The 17,149-nt window shown below is 43.8% G+C and overlaps 1 protein-coding gene across 13 annotated transcripts in view; it reads right to left on the reverse strand.

Annotated features, from left to right (window-relative positions):
* Positions 1-17: 17 nt before the first annotated feature.
* Positions 18-17,149, reverse strand: part of ubap2l (ubiquitin associated protein 2-like) — an 82,290-nt gene continuing 65,158 nt past the window's right edge. For 8 of the 13 annotated variants that reach the window (XM_070436471.1, XM_070436475.1, XM_070436478.1 and 5 more), the window contains 8 exons: positions 12,164-12,217; positions 11,837-11,918; positions 11,196-11,416; positions 9,631-9,736; positions 5,812-5,937; positions 1,594-1,664; positions 1,216-1,419; positions 18-1,089 (listed from right to left, as the gene is read on the reverse strand). In XM_070436471.1, the coding sequence (XP_070292572.1) occupies positions 994-1,089; positions 1,216-1,419; positions 1,594-1,664; positions 5,812-5,937; positions 9,631-9,736; positions 11,196-11,416; positions 11,837-11,918; positions 12,164-12,217 (960 nt within the window). In that variant the 3' untranslated portion in view covers positions 18-993. The remainder of the gene's footprint in view (positions 1,090-1,215; positions 1,420-1,593; positions 1,665-5,811; positions 5,938-9,630; positions 9,737-11,195; positions 11,417-11,836; positions 11,919-12,163; positions 12,218-17,149) is intronic. The other 5 variants (XM_023975951.3, XM_023975950.3, XM_070436476.1 and 2 more) reach the window with 3 other exon arrangements.

Here is a 17,149-nt window from a genome sequence, read left to right on the forward strand (position 1 = left end):
ATTGAACAAACAAGGACTACAGTACTTGTTTTTTTTATATATGTACAAGACAAGTTAAGCCATTTAAATATATTTTTTTAACGCACAGTACAAAAAGAAAATCAGACAAAAACATAGTACAATTTTGTCCATTAGTAATCATTGCTGCAGCTTTCCTAATATATTGGGGGGGGGGGGGGATTAGAAAAATAACAACTTCAACACATAGGTAGGTAAGGGTGTGCCCCTGGCCTCTAGTACGACTCTTGCAGAATAAGCAACMATCTACAAATGTTACATTTTTAATCAGGGGTAAAGCTATTTTACAACATAGGAAACATGGGAAATCATTTTACATGGTATGAGTGTGTAACTCACTGCGTTTGGGAGTAACGAGAGGACCGGTACACACCCCAGGCCCACCAGTGTACACACAAAAACACTCCGCACATGTGCATACACACATATACATAATGGTAAAAAATACACTTCACAATTCCTCTGCCAATTTAGAAAATCCATTCTTAAAACTAAAATGTTGGACAAACTCAATGGGAAACAAAGGAAAAAGTTAATCTGTTTGGGTTTATGGTGGGAAGGTTACATTTCGCCCAAGTATAAGGGGGAGAGGGTGAGAATAGAAAACCAGCCTGTCTCCCGCCTTCAACATCTTTGTTCCTCCCATCAGTAAAAAAAACAAAAAACATTTATATTAGAAAACAGCTCAATGTTACATACAACAGAGCGAAAGGGAGGGGGGTTGGACATGATACAAATTCCAGACACTCAATACTCTGCTCTTAATGGTCTGTTAYTATAATCATTTAACTCCATCCCGCTCTTACAAGACTGCCTCTCAGCTCAGCGACACCCATGACAGGGGTGAGTACTGCCGGTGTGCTGAACARAAAGAGTGGGGAGGGGATCTCTAAGAGAGTGGGGGTTACATGGAGACCGTTTGTGGGGAAGGATACCCCCTTTTCTGTCAGACTTTGGGACACATGGGGCCAGGTGTTAGTTGGCCCCCCAGTTGTAGCTGTTGTATGCAGACTTGTTGATCTGGGTTTTCTGTTGAAGTGAAGCATTCTGGCTGCGCTGTCCAGTGCCACTCTGTTAGGAGAGAAAATAGGAAAAGATCATAGGCAAGGTATCCAGTGCTAGCTATTTCTCTCCAAGATACAGTGTGACACATGCACCGTCACAACACACACATGCGCCGTGAAACACACACCGTACCTGTCCGTCCTGCTGCAGATGGTGGTGCAGGATCTGAGAGAGGGGCTGCTGGTGCGGTGCCAGGATGTGCATGAAGGGGGCCGGAGCGTAACCAGCCGCGGCTGGGGGGTTGATGGGACCACCACTGCCCAGGGCCGAGGGCAGGCTGAAGGAAGTTGCCGGTGTGGTTGCATGGAAACCCTGCTGCTTCTCAAAAGACTGCTGCTGGAGGGATAAACACAACAACATTGGTTGCCCTGTCTTTACTAGTGTGSGGTTTTTACATTTGTTTGCGTACAAACATCCTTTTATACAGACACTGGTTGTAATAAACTTTCCGTATGTCTCAGAACAGATACATTTATTCCAGTGTTTGTACCACTGTAGCATCATTCTCACCTGCTGTGTCTTTGTGTAAACAGACCCTGAAATGTCTGGGACCCCCGTGTTGCTTGACGTGACCGAGACTCCTGCAGAGGAAACAAAGGGGTTCGGACATATTTACTTAACCATGTCTACAGGTCACAACCCCTGCAGGAGAGGTAGGGAAACCCCTGGGAGTCAGATCCACAGAATGGTCCGGGAGTAAGCCAGCAGTTTCCAGATAGAAAGTAAGGCAGTCAAATGTACATCACATTCTACTGACTAGTTTTCATCTATATTATTCGTAGCAGTTTATTTACCACCACAAACCGATGCTGGCACTAATACCACACTCAATGAGCTGTGTAAGGCCATAAGCAAACAAGAAAATGCTCATCCAGAAACAGTGCTGCTAGTGGCCGGGGACTTTAATGCAGGCAAACAAATCAGTTTTAACTCATTTCCACCAGCATGTCACATGTGCAACCAGAGGAAAAAAACCTCTAGACCACCTTTATTTACTCCACACACAGACGCATACAAAGCTCTCCCTCGCCCTACATTTGGCAAATCTGACCATAGTTCTATCCTCCTGATTCCTGCTTACAAGCAAAAACTAAAGCAGGAAGCACCAGTGACTCAATCAATTCGGAAGTGGTCAGATAACGCAGATACTACGCTATAGGACTGTGTTGCTAGCAGACTGGAATATGTTCCGGGATTCATCCAATGGCATCATCAATAAGTGCATCGACGACATCGTCCCCACAGTGACCGTACGTACATTTCCCAACCAGAAGCCATGAATTACAGGCAACATCCACTCCGAGCTAAAGGCTAGAGCAGCCACTTTCAAGGAGCGGGACACTAATCCGGAYGCATATAAGAAATCCCACTGTGCCCTCCGACAAACAATCAGGCAAAGCATCAATACAGGACTAATACTGAATCCTACTACACCGGCTCTGACACTCGTCAGATGTGGCAGGGCTTGAAAAATATTACGGACTACAAAGTGAAACTCAGCCACAAGCTGCCCAGTGCCTCGAAGCAAGCATGCATGAGAGCACCAGCTGTTCCGGACAACTGTGTGATCACGCTCTCGGTAGCCWATGTGACCTTTGAACAGGTCAACATTCACAAAGCCGCRGAGCCAGATGGATTACTCGGAYGTGTACTCACAGAGAAACAAAAAGGCTTGTACATGATTTGCTCCTATACCATTCCTATAATGGCTTGTACATGATTTGCCCCTTTACCATTATTGCTCCTACACCACTTTTAATCAAGACAATGTTTCGAGCCGAGACGGATCGATCGTCAGGTCCCTTACTCCCAAATCCCTTACTCCCACATTACACTCCATCATTATAGCTGATGTGTGGTGAGCATTCTGGCACAAAATGGTGGGTGTGCCAAATGTGTGCTATACATTGGTGGTGGAAGAGGAGTTGCCCCCCCCCAGGAGTTGCCGCCGCCCCCCCCCTTACTATGCAAAGCACTTTGAGCACCGGAAAAGCACCATTATAAATCCAATCAATTATATACACCTTGTATCAAAACATTCTCAGTACAAGGCTGTAAAGGAGCAATATAGCATTTTCTAGAAGATGGTCACTAGATGCTAATCTAAAGTATTAGATGCATCAATGTAGGGGAATGAGAGCAAAAAGAGCAGTGAATGAATGATGAGATGGCGCAGAGGAAAACAAAAAGGATTAAAAAAAATCAGTTCCAGTCAGCCACGGAGTCAGCCACGGCAAAGAAAGTCTGACTGCATCTGGTGGCGGCTACGTATTGTTCTAGCACACAACTRTCCCCCTGCACCCTCAGCGGGTCAGTAGGAACCGGAAGCATCTCGTTCAGGAGAAAAAGAGAGAGGCGAAGTCTGAAAACCGGAAGCTTTACATTTTTCTTTTGACCCTGCTCAGGCATTTCCTTTATGCCTGCTACGTTTGGTATTTATTAGGATCCCTATTAGCCACTGCAAAAGCATCAGCTACTCWTCCTGGGATCCACATGAAAAGATACATAGTACAGAACATTATTAGTCAAGGATTGAAATACATTTTAAAYGTCACACAGCCTATATATYAGTACACACACACTTTCTTGGTCTAATAGAYAGTACAGTGCAAATTACAATACAATAAAATGGCTGTCTCTTCACAGTTCCCTTTATGCAGTAAGGTGATATTTTATTAGGTTAGTCCCCCTGTATAGCCATGATACGATTACATTTTAGGGGACACCACATGATCCCAGACCCCAAGTTTGGGAACCACTGTACTACTAACCTCTCTCCCTGCTTGCTTCAATGATTCCTCTCTCTGTATCTCCTTTGCAGCCTGACTCACTACTCTCTATAAAGAAAAGGTATTTTGTTATGAGAACTTATAGTAGTCCATCTTTTGATTTATAGCTAGCCTAATTTCAGTCAAATGCTCCTGCTGAGGTCAGGCTCCGTTCAACGTTAGAAGCTCACTTCATCTTTCTAGCCAGTTAGTTATAGATAGCTACCTGGCTAATAGCCAGAGCCCTTGAGCTACCTAGCTAGCTAGACATCTGACTGAAATATCTGCGACTATTTACCAGTTGAACACTCAGAGTCAGTTTTACTTTGTTTGGGACATGTCTGTTGACACGGCAGTAGTCTAGGGATGTAAAAGAAAATCCACTGCCAGCATAGTCTCTGCTAATTGCCACTGTAGGTCTGGGCTAAGGTAGTTCATTTCACCTCTCGTCCTATGTCGTGGAAACAGGCAAATCCGGGGGAGCAGGMGAACATAACGAGCATACATGACTCATTCAATGTTTCCACTCGTTCGAAAGCAAAGGTAGGCACGGTTAGAACTCCAATCAAGAAGCCTTCTGTGCGTTGATTAACGCTGGGAAAGCAATAATAAGTGGGTAAACAATAATTAACTAAATAAAAAGGTGATTAAACACTTTCACAAACAAAAAAGGTGCATAAACAGTGTTTACTCTCCACTAAATCCCTGGTTGGGTCTGGCAAAACCCATTCATAAACAATATCCTGCCAGGTAGGATTTAATCTACATTTKCCCGGCATTTTAGCTATCGATGTGACGTTTGGCGGCGCCTAAGCAGTCAGTTCTATACCTGCCTGGCTGAGTGGCAGTGTTGGTGAAATGCGCGAGCTGTAAAATTCTGTAGTCCGCCTGGAAATGAATTTGCAAGACCAATACGTTTTTCTAATACTTTTCAAATCAACGTATTTGATCATTTTCTGTTCTCCTCTCATTTTAATTCAAGTACTTTACAAGTACCAACTTCAGAAAATGTGATTTAAGGCATTCCAGTACYTGAATTTTAGAGTGCTAAATTAAAGTACCTTAAGCACTTTGTACAAACCCTGTCAACCGCACTCAGGAAATTCACTGTTCATCTACATAAAAAATCCATTCCTTTTTATCTTCTGTAGTTGAGAGAATACATTGAGTTTGAGGGAGCGTGTCACTTTGGAAACATGCTACCTTCACACCCCATAGTCTTAGTATCCCCATTTCAGAGCATGGCAGTTCAACAGGCAGGACCTCCATTTTGTCACTCGTTCCCCACCCTTGGGGTGTGTGTACATCCTGTGTCAACCGCACAGGCCAGCGGGCAGCAAGGTACTTCTGGCACACACTGAAGCAAGCACACCATGGGTGGAAAGCTAGCAGCACAGTGTGTGAGGGGAGCATGGACCAGGGCTACTCATCAACTGTTAAATGGTTAGCAGCTACCCTCAACGCTTTAGAAATGTAAGAATTGAACATAAACAATTAGCTAGCCTCTATGGTAGCATTTCCCAAACTTGGTCCTGGAGACCCAATGAGGAGCACATTTTGGTTTTTGCCCTAGCATTACGCAGCCGATTGAAATAATCAACTCATCATCAAGCTTAGAATATTTTAATCTGAAATGTTAGAGCAAAAACGTGCACCCCTTGGAGTCCCCAGGACAGTTTTTGGGCAATGCTGTCCTATGGCTAAGGTATACGATTGACAGTGTTAATTCTGAGGACATTTGACCCTTCCTACAGCACCTTGGTGCCTAATGATGAGTAGTCCTGGGGGACAGAACAGATGAGTAACAGAAGAATGGAGGCAGACAGAGGGTGACGGTTGACTGCAAAACGGGTGTCAGGGTCTTCTCTGTGGTGTTGGACGGTAAGCAGCAATGAGGGAGAGGATGGAGGTGATGACGGAGCGAGGGAGGAAGGGAGGGTTGGTGTGTGGCGGCACTCACCGACTCCAGGCCCGCTGACAGAGCTGGCTTGCTTGTTTTGAGCAGAAGCGGCGGCAGCCACGGCAGTGCCATATCCACCCTTACAGAAATCCCCACTCCCCGAAGCCTGGCCCATATCCTCATAGCCTGCAACAGTCAGACACATAGCCACAGCCCACAGCGTTAGACACACCAAGCAGGGTTAGGATGTGGGTATTGGGGCGTCAGGCAGGGGGAGGGAGGGGTGGGCGGTGGAGGCAGGAAGCAGTAGGTGGTGTGGATAATAGATGCTGTGTGACCAGGTGGATAGAGGGAGAGAGAAATAGAGGAAGACTAAAGGATAGAGGTGGATAGATGGAGCGAGAGAGAGAAAGAAACAGGTTTTAAGATGACCTCATGGGATGGAGGGTGTAGCCGGAAACCCAACTCCACTTATTGAATGAGCAGAAGCAAGCAATGATAGGCAGTAGCAACAGAACACCCACCACCTTACTGCCCCGTAATACATGTAGGAGGGCAAAGGAAATATCGATACAGTYCACTTTTCCAGTCCAAAACTACTAAAATAGAACAAATTACTGTACTAACAAAAAGATAAAGGGTAAACTAGATCTCCTTCTCCATTCAAAAGAATRGTGAGAGTTGCAGAATAATAAAACTACCATTTCCACTCCCATTTTAGACAAGTCTTCACATAAACGCATACCCTGTAAACATTTTTATAAAAGAAAGTAAAATCACGAGCCTCAAAACKAATAATCTATATTGGGCCCAGATCACTCTATTCATGGGTTGCGCGTTGTGCCACAATATTGTTTTAAACGTAAGTTTTAAGACTGATGCCCCACTGAGCTTTCTATTCAATGCATCCTCATTGGGCKCTGATGAAGATTGTCTAAAGTGCATTACTGTGGCTTRAAAACACAATGACATTTCTAAAGGCAAATAATTTGTGCAAAAACCTTGTCATCATTTAAGTTGCCAGATTGACATTCGATGCAGTAGGACGTTAGCTAGCTATGTAAGATTGAGGGGAGACCTCCARATTTTAGCTAGCTACTTCTGACAAACTTTGCTACCTAATAACTGTTAAACTGTTAAATACATGGACAGAGAAAGTGGTATTCCACATACAGCAACCGTCATTGGACGAGCAGGAAAAGCAAAAGGAAAACACCAGAACTGGTACAACTTGCAGTACTCTGAACCAGCTACACTTTCTGGTACAACAGGGTCAGCTGACCTGTCACTTGTAGATAATATCAGAATTGAACCAATAGAAAATCGAGAAAAACAGAATGACATTCAAAATGATGATGTACTTGAAACAAAGGACGTGTCATTTGACTCAGCTAAGCTAGATGAGCTCAGTAATTGGAGGAAAAATGGAGTGTGAGGAAGTCAAAGACATTGGCCAAAAATGCGTCTCAACAAGGTGGGTGTGTACCCTTAATGAATCCTTAACTGGAATAGTGCCTAAAGCACGTCTAGTGGCTAGAGGTTTTGAGGAGCTGGCTGCTAAAGAACTCCCAAAAGACTCACCGACAATCACTCAGATTGCTGATGTCAGTGATCTGCCAGAAAAAATGGAAACTTAATGCAGATTTGATGTCTATGGAATTTTTGCAGGGAACAGAGCTGTTCAAGGGACATTCACAACCGACCTCCGCCTGAAGCTAAAAGCGAAGGAACACTGTGGAAACTAAAAAAGTGTGTGTATGGACTGGCAGATSCATCACTCTACTGGTACAACAAAGTCAAGGCAACAATGCTGAATACAGGTGGAAAAATGTCACAAGTGGATCCTGCAGTCTTCTATTGGCTTGATCAAGACTGCAATGTGACTGGAGTACTTGCCTGTCATGTCGATGACTTTATCTGGGGTGGCTCACAGACCTTTGCTTCAACTGTGATTCCACACCTCAAAGCTGTTTTCTAGGTTGGCCGTGAGGAGCATRATCATTTTTGTTATGTTGGCATAGAGTTTATTACAGTTGATGGAAAAATACTGATGCAACAGGAGAGCTATATCAAGAATCTTCAACCCATTCAACTGGATTCTTCAAGAGCCGTACAAAGGAATTCCCCTCTATGTGGAATTGAAGCTGGTCAATTGAGGTCAAAGATAGGACACATTTTATGGGTTGCTAGACAGAGTAGACCTGATGTAATGTTTGATGGTTGCAACTTGGCATCTAACACAAAACACGCCACTGTACAAACCATTCATGAGGCGAACAAAGTTGTTCATAAACTGAAATCACAACAAGTGACTTTAAAGTTTCAGCATGTTGGAAAAGATGACTCTTTGAARCTAGTTGTCTTCAGTGATGCTTCGCTAGGGAACCTTACAGATGGAGGCACACAAGGTGGACATCTAATCGTGTTAATGGGTGAAGGAGGAAGATTCTCACCCATGTGTTGGCAGTCAAAAAGGATCAGAAGGGTTGTCCGAAGCACACTTGCTGGAGAAACCCTTGCTCTTGCGGATGGAATTGACAATGCTATCTTTCTTGCAACTCTGTTCTCAGAGCTTACCACTGGTGAGACAAAACGTCACTTTCTACCTGTAGTTTGTGTCACTGACAACTACTCATTAGTTGATGCTGTGAAGTCAACCAAGTCTGTCACAGAGAAAAGACTTCGAGATTAGCAGCATCAAGGAACTTATTCAAGCACAGAGAATCCAGCGGATTCTGTGGTCGACCACAAAGGAACAGCTTGCTGACTGTCTGACTAAAAAAGGAGCATCCGGTCTTGTGCTCCTACAGGCTCTCGCTCCTACTCAGTAATGGAAAGTGGCAGCTTGAGTAATACAAATAAAAACTGTCACACAACCCATTTGTAATGGGGATCTTGAATAATACTTGGACATTTAATTATGTTGTTGATGTTTTATTTGTCTTTAAAGAAAAGGGGGAGATTGTTAAGTTCATGTTTTAAGTATCCCTATATTTATGTTATTACGGGGCTATCACTCAGTCAAGCGTGTGCCTGCGCAGGGAGTCTTGTTGTTGATGGACCTAGCCTGGAGTGGAATGGCTACCTTGTAGTATGTTCATATAGTATAGTAAACTTTGTTAAACTGGAACCTTGTCGTTGTGTCATTTCGAGTTAACAATAACATTGCCATCTGTCTAAAGTAAATTTGACAACATGATGGCAAAGTTGTTTCCTACTAAATATGTGCCTACTTTAGCAATGTCATCGTATTCCCAAGCTCCTATAGTGTAATTTAGATGACAGTTATTAGACCCGTTTCCAAGTCAATAGTCCCAGTTCTACTTTTGAACATCAATATTGCTGCAGCATCTGTAGAACGTTGATAACAATGCCAACAACGCGACCGAGTGACGGAGATGCAACCCATGAATAGCTGGCCCATATCAGACAGTGCACAGGGTTGGTTGGTTAGAATAGTTTGTTGGTAACAACGGCAGCAGTTTGTCTCCAAGCAACAGAAACCGCTCCATAACAGCTGGTCAACAACATCAGTGGCGTGCCTGATTTAGAAAGGTTGGAGTTAGTGCCATTTCATCTACTAACCATGTTGAAGAGCGGTTGATGTAGACCGGTAATGTGGGCAATGTCAGCCTTTGCCTGCTTAGGCACAGGCAAATGTTAATGTCTCCAACTTGGTGTAACTGAAATTAGTTGCATTCAAACCCAAAAAACCTTTGAATGTGAGAGGCCTATTAAATATAAAAGTGAATGCAGGCAGTGTCGACTAAACTGACTTTCAGTTGCATGCAGTGTTGATAGCCATTCTATCAGTATGTACAGATTTGAACTGAATGACCCCTGAACAGATGCTGTTCCACAGGGTGTGTTTAGTCTTACCAGTGTTGTAACCATGGGAACTGTAGCCGCTGGCCTGCTGGAAGGCTGTTGCCGAGGCGTTGACACCAACGTTCACACCGTGCTGCTTCGACGAGGTAGGAGCAACCTGGAAACACAGACAGGTTAGAGGTGAAACTAATATACTTTAGTTGTCTAAAGTATATAAAATATCAGCTGCTAACAMATGCAATTTCAATTCCTTTTACAGCATACTGGATTCTCTCAATTAAAGCTGCATTAGAGGACATTTTGCCAAAAAACTGTTCGTAATATATTTGTGTGCCCCAATTATAAATGAGGACAGTTTGCATGTCATACTACAAAATCAGTCCCTCCAGGATTCCGTGATCGCATAATTCAATGCAAAATCAAGCAATCAGCGCATATTATGCGAGAGCTCGTAATTTTGACCAATTACTGCACTGTTACCGTGGAAAATGGCTCAATTCAACCACACGTCAACAACGTTTGGTCCCCCGGCCTGTCAGCGTATTCACGTGCGAAGATGGGTGATTGTTGATGGCTGACCGGCAGTACACTGAACCGAAATCAATCTCATTTGCAAACAAAAATAACAGCTAACAACCATGCGAAACAATTTCCAAATGTTTTTGGAAACTAGAGAAAGCCGACAATCAACAGTCACTTCGAATCAGCAAAGAATATGAGAATGTCAGAACAGTTCCCACAGCAGCGGCAGATCACCATGACTGAAGTGGTAGCAGGGAAGACTGTGGCAAGCACTGAAAGAATCAAGGTGAGTGGCGTTTTACTCAAAATTTTACTCCGCTAACCTTGGCTTTAGTAGGGTGGTCGGCACTCTGCTCTCCCCAGTCTGTCTATGGAGAGCACTGCTCAAAGCACTGTGTGCAATTTGTCAGCTTTGCCGCTTTAAACTCTGTAAAACTTCATACGGATCACGAAAGCACAATCTTTCTGGATTTTTTAGCAATGGAATAGTACATTTCAACCACAACTCTATATTTGTACGTTCTGTTCTTTATCTCCCTCACAACCCTTTCAGAAAGAAAAAAAATCACAATCAAGAATATTGAAGACAATTTATTAGAAAGAAATCGATCCTCAAATTGAAAGTGATTGATCAGCTTTGAATCTATTYGTTTTTTTTGAGAGTGAGAGAGCGTGAATAGGAATGGGAGGTGCATCTTGTGTTGATGGCAAGCCCCAAGCCTGATGGAGAGGAGAGGTATGTGTGAGTGTTCAGGAAAACAAAATTGAGCACTTTAGATGTTTCTAATTGTTTTTGTATTATGTATTCTGCTTAAAATCGACCTAAAACTGAGCACATGACTTTTTAMTGCTTTATATGAAATTAACGTGAAAAAACATCGCAAAATGTATCACAGAATTTCAGAAAAGCTGCCGCAAAATCAATCATTTTTGTCCGCAGAAATTACACACAAAAAATCTAAATCCTGGCGGGACTGCAAAATGCATGTATACATGCATCACGAGAACATACCCTTGTTAACTTCCTAAAACTTCATATAATTTAAAAAAACATCCAAAACAACAATACCCAGACAAATCATGAGAAACCTCACCGGGAACATGGCGGGACCGTACTGGAAGGTGTTGGGCAGGCCCGGCACGCCRGTGTAGTAGGGCAGGCTGGTGTAGCTGTAGCCGGGAGGCAGTGCGGGGTTGAGAAAGGGCTGCTGCGTGGTGTGGTGCGTCTGACTCTGGTTCTGCTGCGTCTGCTGAGCCAACGTGGTGACCGGAGCCGGGGACGACGCGTCACCTCGACCAAACTTTGATAAGTCACCTGCCGGAGGGGAACGGGGGAGAGAGATAAAAGGGAAAGTGTGAAAAAAGTGTGTGAAAGGGGGATGAGTGGGAGAGAYGAGCGAAAAAGTGACAGAAAAACTTCCGTTATGTTCAAGCAACAAGCGGGTGATTCTCAGAAATCAGTTACTACACCAGAACAATGGACAATAGCGTTGAAGCAGCGAATCAGTTCAAGTCAGTCACGGCGATGAAGGTCTGACCATCTGGTGGCGGCTGCACATTGTTCTAGCACACCACTGTCCAGTTTTGCCATGGCGACGCAGGACAGGATCAACAGATGTGTTCGTTCCTAACACCAAACCCCTCCCTTCACTGTGTTAGCATTCAGTACACAGTCCATAAAATAGGAAAGTAGACTTAGTTATACACCATAGATGGGGGTTAGAATGGTGCTTACCAGAGTAAGGGTTGTTGCTCAAGCTGCCATCTCTGCCAGTCAGTGCTGTGTTGGGGGTGGCAAACGGGATGCTGTAGTAATCCTGAGAAGATAGAAGAGGTTCAGTTTTTACTAGTACGACTATCAGACTAKATCCCATTTCATTAACTCGCAACATAGCACAGTTCCTGGAAAGAAATGAGTTCCAAAAACAGTTTGGCGAGACAGCCAGTTCTTCCCTTCTTTAAAAATCAGTTTGCAGCTGTTGTTAGAGTTACTAGTAAATGCCAGAAGTCATATTTGGCCAACCCGCTAAATGGATGGGTTAGATCCAGATAACTTACTCACCAGTGGTATTCTTGTCTGGAGCATCTGTAGGTCATCATAGCCATACACCTGAGGCTGAGAGGCAAAAGGCGGTGAGAAAAGACAATAGAAGGAAAAAATGTTTGCAATTCTTCTCCAATTGCAATATACAGTTGCAAGAAAAAGTATGTGAACCCTTTGGCAATACCTGGATTTCTGCATAAATTGGTCATAAAATTTGATCTATCTTCATCTAGGTCACAACAATAGACAAACAGTCTGCTTAAACTAATAACACACAAACAATTATAAATGTTCATGTCTTTATTGAACACACTGTGTAAAAATTCACAGTGCAGGGTGGAAAAGTATGTGAACCCTTGGATTTGATAACTGGTTGACCCTCCTTCGGCAGCAATAACCTCAACAACAAAAAATTCTGTAGTTGTGGATCACACCTGCATAACGGTCAGGAGGAATTTGGGACCATTCCTCTTTTCAGTTCAGCAATATTCTTGGGATGTCTGGTATGAACTGCTCTCTTGTGGTCATGCCACAGCATCTCAATCGGGTTGAGGTCAGGACTCTTACTGGGCCAATCCAGAAGGCGTATTTTCTTCTGTTGAAGCCATTCTGTTGTTGATTTACTTCTGTGTTTTGGGTCGTTGTCCTGTTGCATCACCCGACTTCTGTTGAGCTTCCATTGGCGGACAGATAGCCGAACATTCTCCTGCAAAATGACATGATAAACTTGGGAATTAATTTTTCCGACGATGATAGCAAGCTGTCCAGGTCCTGCGGCAGCAAACCAGCCCCAAACCATGATGCTCCCTCCACCATAATTTACAGTTGGGATGAGGTTTTGCTGCTGGTGTGCTGTGCCTATTTTTGTCCACACATAGTGCTATGTGTTCCTTCCAAACAACTCAACTGTAGTTTCATCGGTCCACAGAATATTTTGCCAGTAGCGCTGTGGAACATCCAGGTGCATTTTTGCAAACTACAGACGTGCAGCAATGTTTTTTTGGACAGCAGTGCTCCCTCTGCTGTTTCCTGAAGTCCACGATCATCTCCTTTGTTTTGTTGACGTTGAGTGTGAGGTTATTTTCCTGACACCACACTCCGAGGGCCCTCACCTCCTCCCTGTAGGCGTGCTCGTCGTCTGTTGGTAATCAAGCCTACCACTGTAGTGTCGTCTGCAAACTTGATTGAGTTGGAGGCGTGCATGGCCACACAGTCGTGGGTGAACAAGGAGTACAGAGAGGGCTGAGAACGCACCCTTGTAGAGCCCCAGTGTTGAGGATCAGCGGGTGGAGATGTTGTTACCTACCCTCACTACCTGGGGGCGGTCCGTCAGGAAGTCCAGGACCCAGTTGCACAGGGCGTGTCAAGACCCAGGGTCTCGAGCTTGATGATGAGTTTGGAACTATGGTGTTAAATGCTGAGCTGTAGTCGATGAACAGCATTCTCACATAGGTATTCCTCTTGTCCAGATGGGTTAGGGCAGTGTGCAGTGTGATTGCGATTGCGTCGTCTGTGGACCTATTGGGGTGGTAAGCAAATTGGAGTGGGTCTAAGGGTGTCAGGTAGGGTGGAGATGATATGGTCCTTGACTAGTCTCTCAAAGCACTTCATGATGACCGAAGTGAGTGCTACGGGGCGGTAGTCATATAGCTCAGTTACCTTAGCTTTCTTGGAACAGGAACAATGGTGGCCCTCTTGAAGCATGTGGGGACAGCAGACTGGGATAAGGATTGATTGAATATGTCCGTAAACACACCAGCCAGCTGGTCTGCGCATGCTCTGAGGACGCGGCAGGGGATGCCGTCTGGGCCTGCAGCCTTGCGAGGGTTGACACGTTTAAATGTTTTGCTCACGTCGGCTGCAGTGAAGGAGAGCCCGCAGGTTTTGGTAGCGGACAGTGTCTGTGGCACTGTATTGTCCTCAAAGCGAGCAAAGAAGTGTTTAGTCTGTCTGGGAGCAAGACATCCTGGCCGCGACGGGGCTGGTTTTCTTTTTGTAATCCGTGATTGACTGTAGACCCTGCCACATACCTCTTGTGTCTGACCCGTTGAATTGCGATCTACTTTGTCTCTATACTGATGCTTAGCTTGTTTGATTGCCTTGCGGAGGGAATAGCTACACTGTTTGTATTCGGTCATGTTTCCGATCACCTTGCCCTGATTAAAAGCAGTGGTTCCCGCTTTCAGTTTTGCGCAAATGCTGCAATCAATCCACGGTTTCTGGTTTGGGAATGTTTTAATAGACGCTGTGGGTACGACATCGCCGATGCACTTGCTAATAAACCCTCTCACCGAATCAGCGTATTCATCAATGTTGTTGTTCGCCGCAATGCGGAACATATCCCAGTCCACGTGATCGAAGCAATCTTGAAGCGAATAGTATGCTCGGGAGCGGTGCGCGATGTGCCTGTCTACGGAGCCTGACCAGAAGACCGCTCCGTCTGCCCCTTCTACTGCGTCGTTGTTTTGAGTCTTCGGCTGGGATCCGATCCATTGTCCTGGGTGGTGGGCAAAACAGAGGATCCGCTTCGGGAAAGTCGTATTCCTGGTCGTAATGTTGGTGAGTTGACGTTGCTCTTATATCCAATAGTTCCTCCCGACTGTATGTAATAAAACCAAAGAYTACCTGGGGTAACAATGTAAGAAATAACACGTAAAAAAAACTAAATACTGCATAGTTTCCTAGGAACGCAAAGCTAGGCAGCCATCTCTGTCGGCGCCGGAGGTGTGTGAACTTGAACCCTGTAAGAATCCTGGATCTAGCCGGACAGTTTTTTTCTATAGATTTCAGAAATGCAGTGTAACTACATAACAACTACATAACAACTACATCCCCTAAAATGTATACGATTGCAAAATCGAATGCTTCTAACCTTGGTACTGAAAACCTAAATCAATACTGTCCTTAACGTGGTTCTTCAAAAATGTTGCATAATACTTGTTGGATGCGAATTTGGGGTTGAGCTGTTTAATTACGCTGTGATATTTTCACACATCTGAAAATGTCTTCCTGGACCAGATTAATGACAGTCAAGTGACGAACAGCTGTTGTGATGGCACATGCAATGCAACAGCCCAAGAGCTGGAAAAAAGGTGTTTGTGAGGAATGTCCAGAATATTGGAATCTCATTCATTACGCCGGTGAAGACAGTTGTGCCTGGATCCACGTTGGATCTAATATCTCTAGTGAATTGATGTTAATCATCTGTTGTCTGCTTGGTTTACAGCAGGGTCTCGTGAAATTTAACAAAGAAAGAAAGCATCAATCTAATGAGTTCATGTTGTTTTCATATGTTTCTGTATCTCGGATTGGACACAGTCTACTGTGAGTAATTGTATAGGATAGACTATTGCGCGACACCCGACGCTATTCTTATGAATTGATCAGGATATAATGACAAATTACGTAGCCTAGTGGGCTTCTTCACAAAATGATCTGGTAATAAATGACACATTAATTTCTTTCCATGTTACACCTGCAATTTTAAACAATACAAATGGCTTGAAGACACATACTTGAATTTGGAGCTCAGATGTACTGGAACAGGCAGACATTTCCTCAATTTGGTGCTTGAAAAGTCCTTGTACAGTGGAAGTCGGAAGTTTACATACACTTAGGTTGGAGTCATTAAAACTAGTTTTTCAACCACTCCACAAATTTCTTGTTAACAAACTATAGTTTTGTCAAGTTGGTTAGGACATCTACTTTGTGCATGACACAAGTAATTTTCCAACAATTTTTTACAGACAGATTAATTCACTGTATCACAATTCCAGTGGGTCAGAAGTTTACATACACTAAATTGACTGACTTTACAACAGCTTGGAAAATTCAATAAAATGATGTCATGACTTGCGTACTTGCGTACATGACTTGCGTACTTAGAAGCTTCTGATAGGCTAATTGACATCATTTGAGTCAATTGGAGCAACTTATAAATTGGCTACAATAATTATTAGTTGAAGTCGGAAGTTTACATACACCTTATCCAAATACATTTAAACTCACAATTTTCACAATTCCTGACATTTAATCCTAGTAAAAATCCCCTGTTTTAGGTCAGTTAGGATCACCACTTTATTTTATGAATGTGAAATGTCAGAATAATAGTAGAGAGAATGATTTATTTCAGCTTTTATTTATTTCATCACATTCCCAGTGGGTCAGAAGTTTACATACACTCAATTAATATTTGGTAGCATTGCCTTTAAATTGTTTAACTTGGGTGGAACGCTTCGGGTAGCCCGCTTTTGGGTGAAATTTGGCCATTCCTCCTGACAGAGCTGGTGTAACTGAGTCAGGGCTCCTTGCTCGACACGCTTTTTCAGTTCTGCCCACAAATTTTCTTTAGAATTGAGGTCAGGGCTTTGTGATGTTCACTCCAATACCTTGACTTTGTTGTCCTAAAGCCTTTTTCCACAACTTTGGAAGTATGCTTCCAAAGTCATTGTCCATTTGGAAGACCCATTTGCGACCAAGCTTAACTTCCTGACTGATGTCTTGAGATGTTGCTTCAATATATCCACATTATTTTCCTGCCTCATGATGCATCTATTTTGTGAAGTGAACCAGTCCTCCTGCAGCAAAGCACCCCCACAACATGTGCTGCCACCCCCGTGCTTCACGGTGGGATGGTGTTTCTTCGGCTTGCAAGTCCTCCCCTTTTTCCTCCAAACATAATGATGGTCATTATGGCAAAACAGTTCTATTTTTGTATCATCACACCAGGGGAATTTTCTCCAAAAAGTACGATCTTTGTCCCCATGTCAGTTGTAAACCGTAGTCTGGATTTTTTATGGCGGTTTTGGAGCAGTGGCTTCTTCCTTGCTGACGGCCTTTCAGGTTATGTCGATATAGGACTCGTTTTACGTGGATATAGATACTTTGTACCTGTTTCCTCCAGCATCTTCACAAGGTCCTTTGCTGTTGTTCTGGGATTGATTTGCACTTTTCTCACCAAAGTACATTCATCTCTGCGAGACAGAACGCGTCTCCTGAGCAGTA

The sequence above is a fragment of the Salvelinus sp. IW2-2015 genome, linkage group LG31, assembly GCF_002910315.2.
Source record: "Salvelinus sp. IW2-2015 linkage group LG31, ASM291031v2, whole genome shotgun sequence".
Classification (NCBI taxonomy): Eukaryota; Metazoa; Chordata; class Actinopteri; order Salmoniformes; family Salmonidae; genus Salvelinus; species Salvelinus sp. IW2-2015.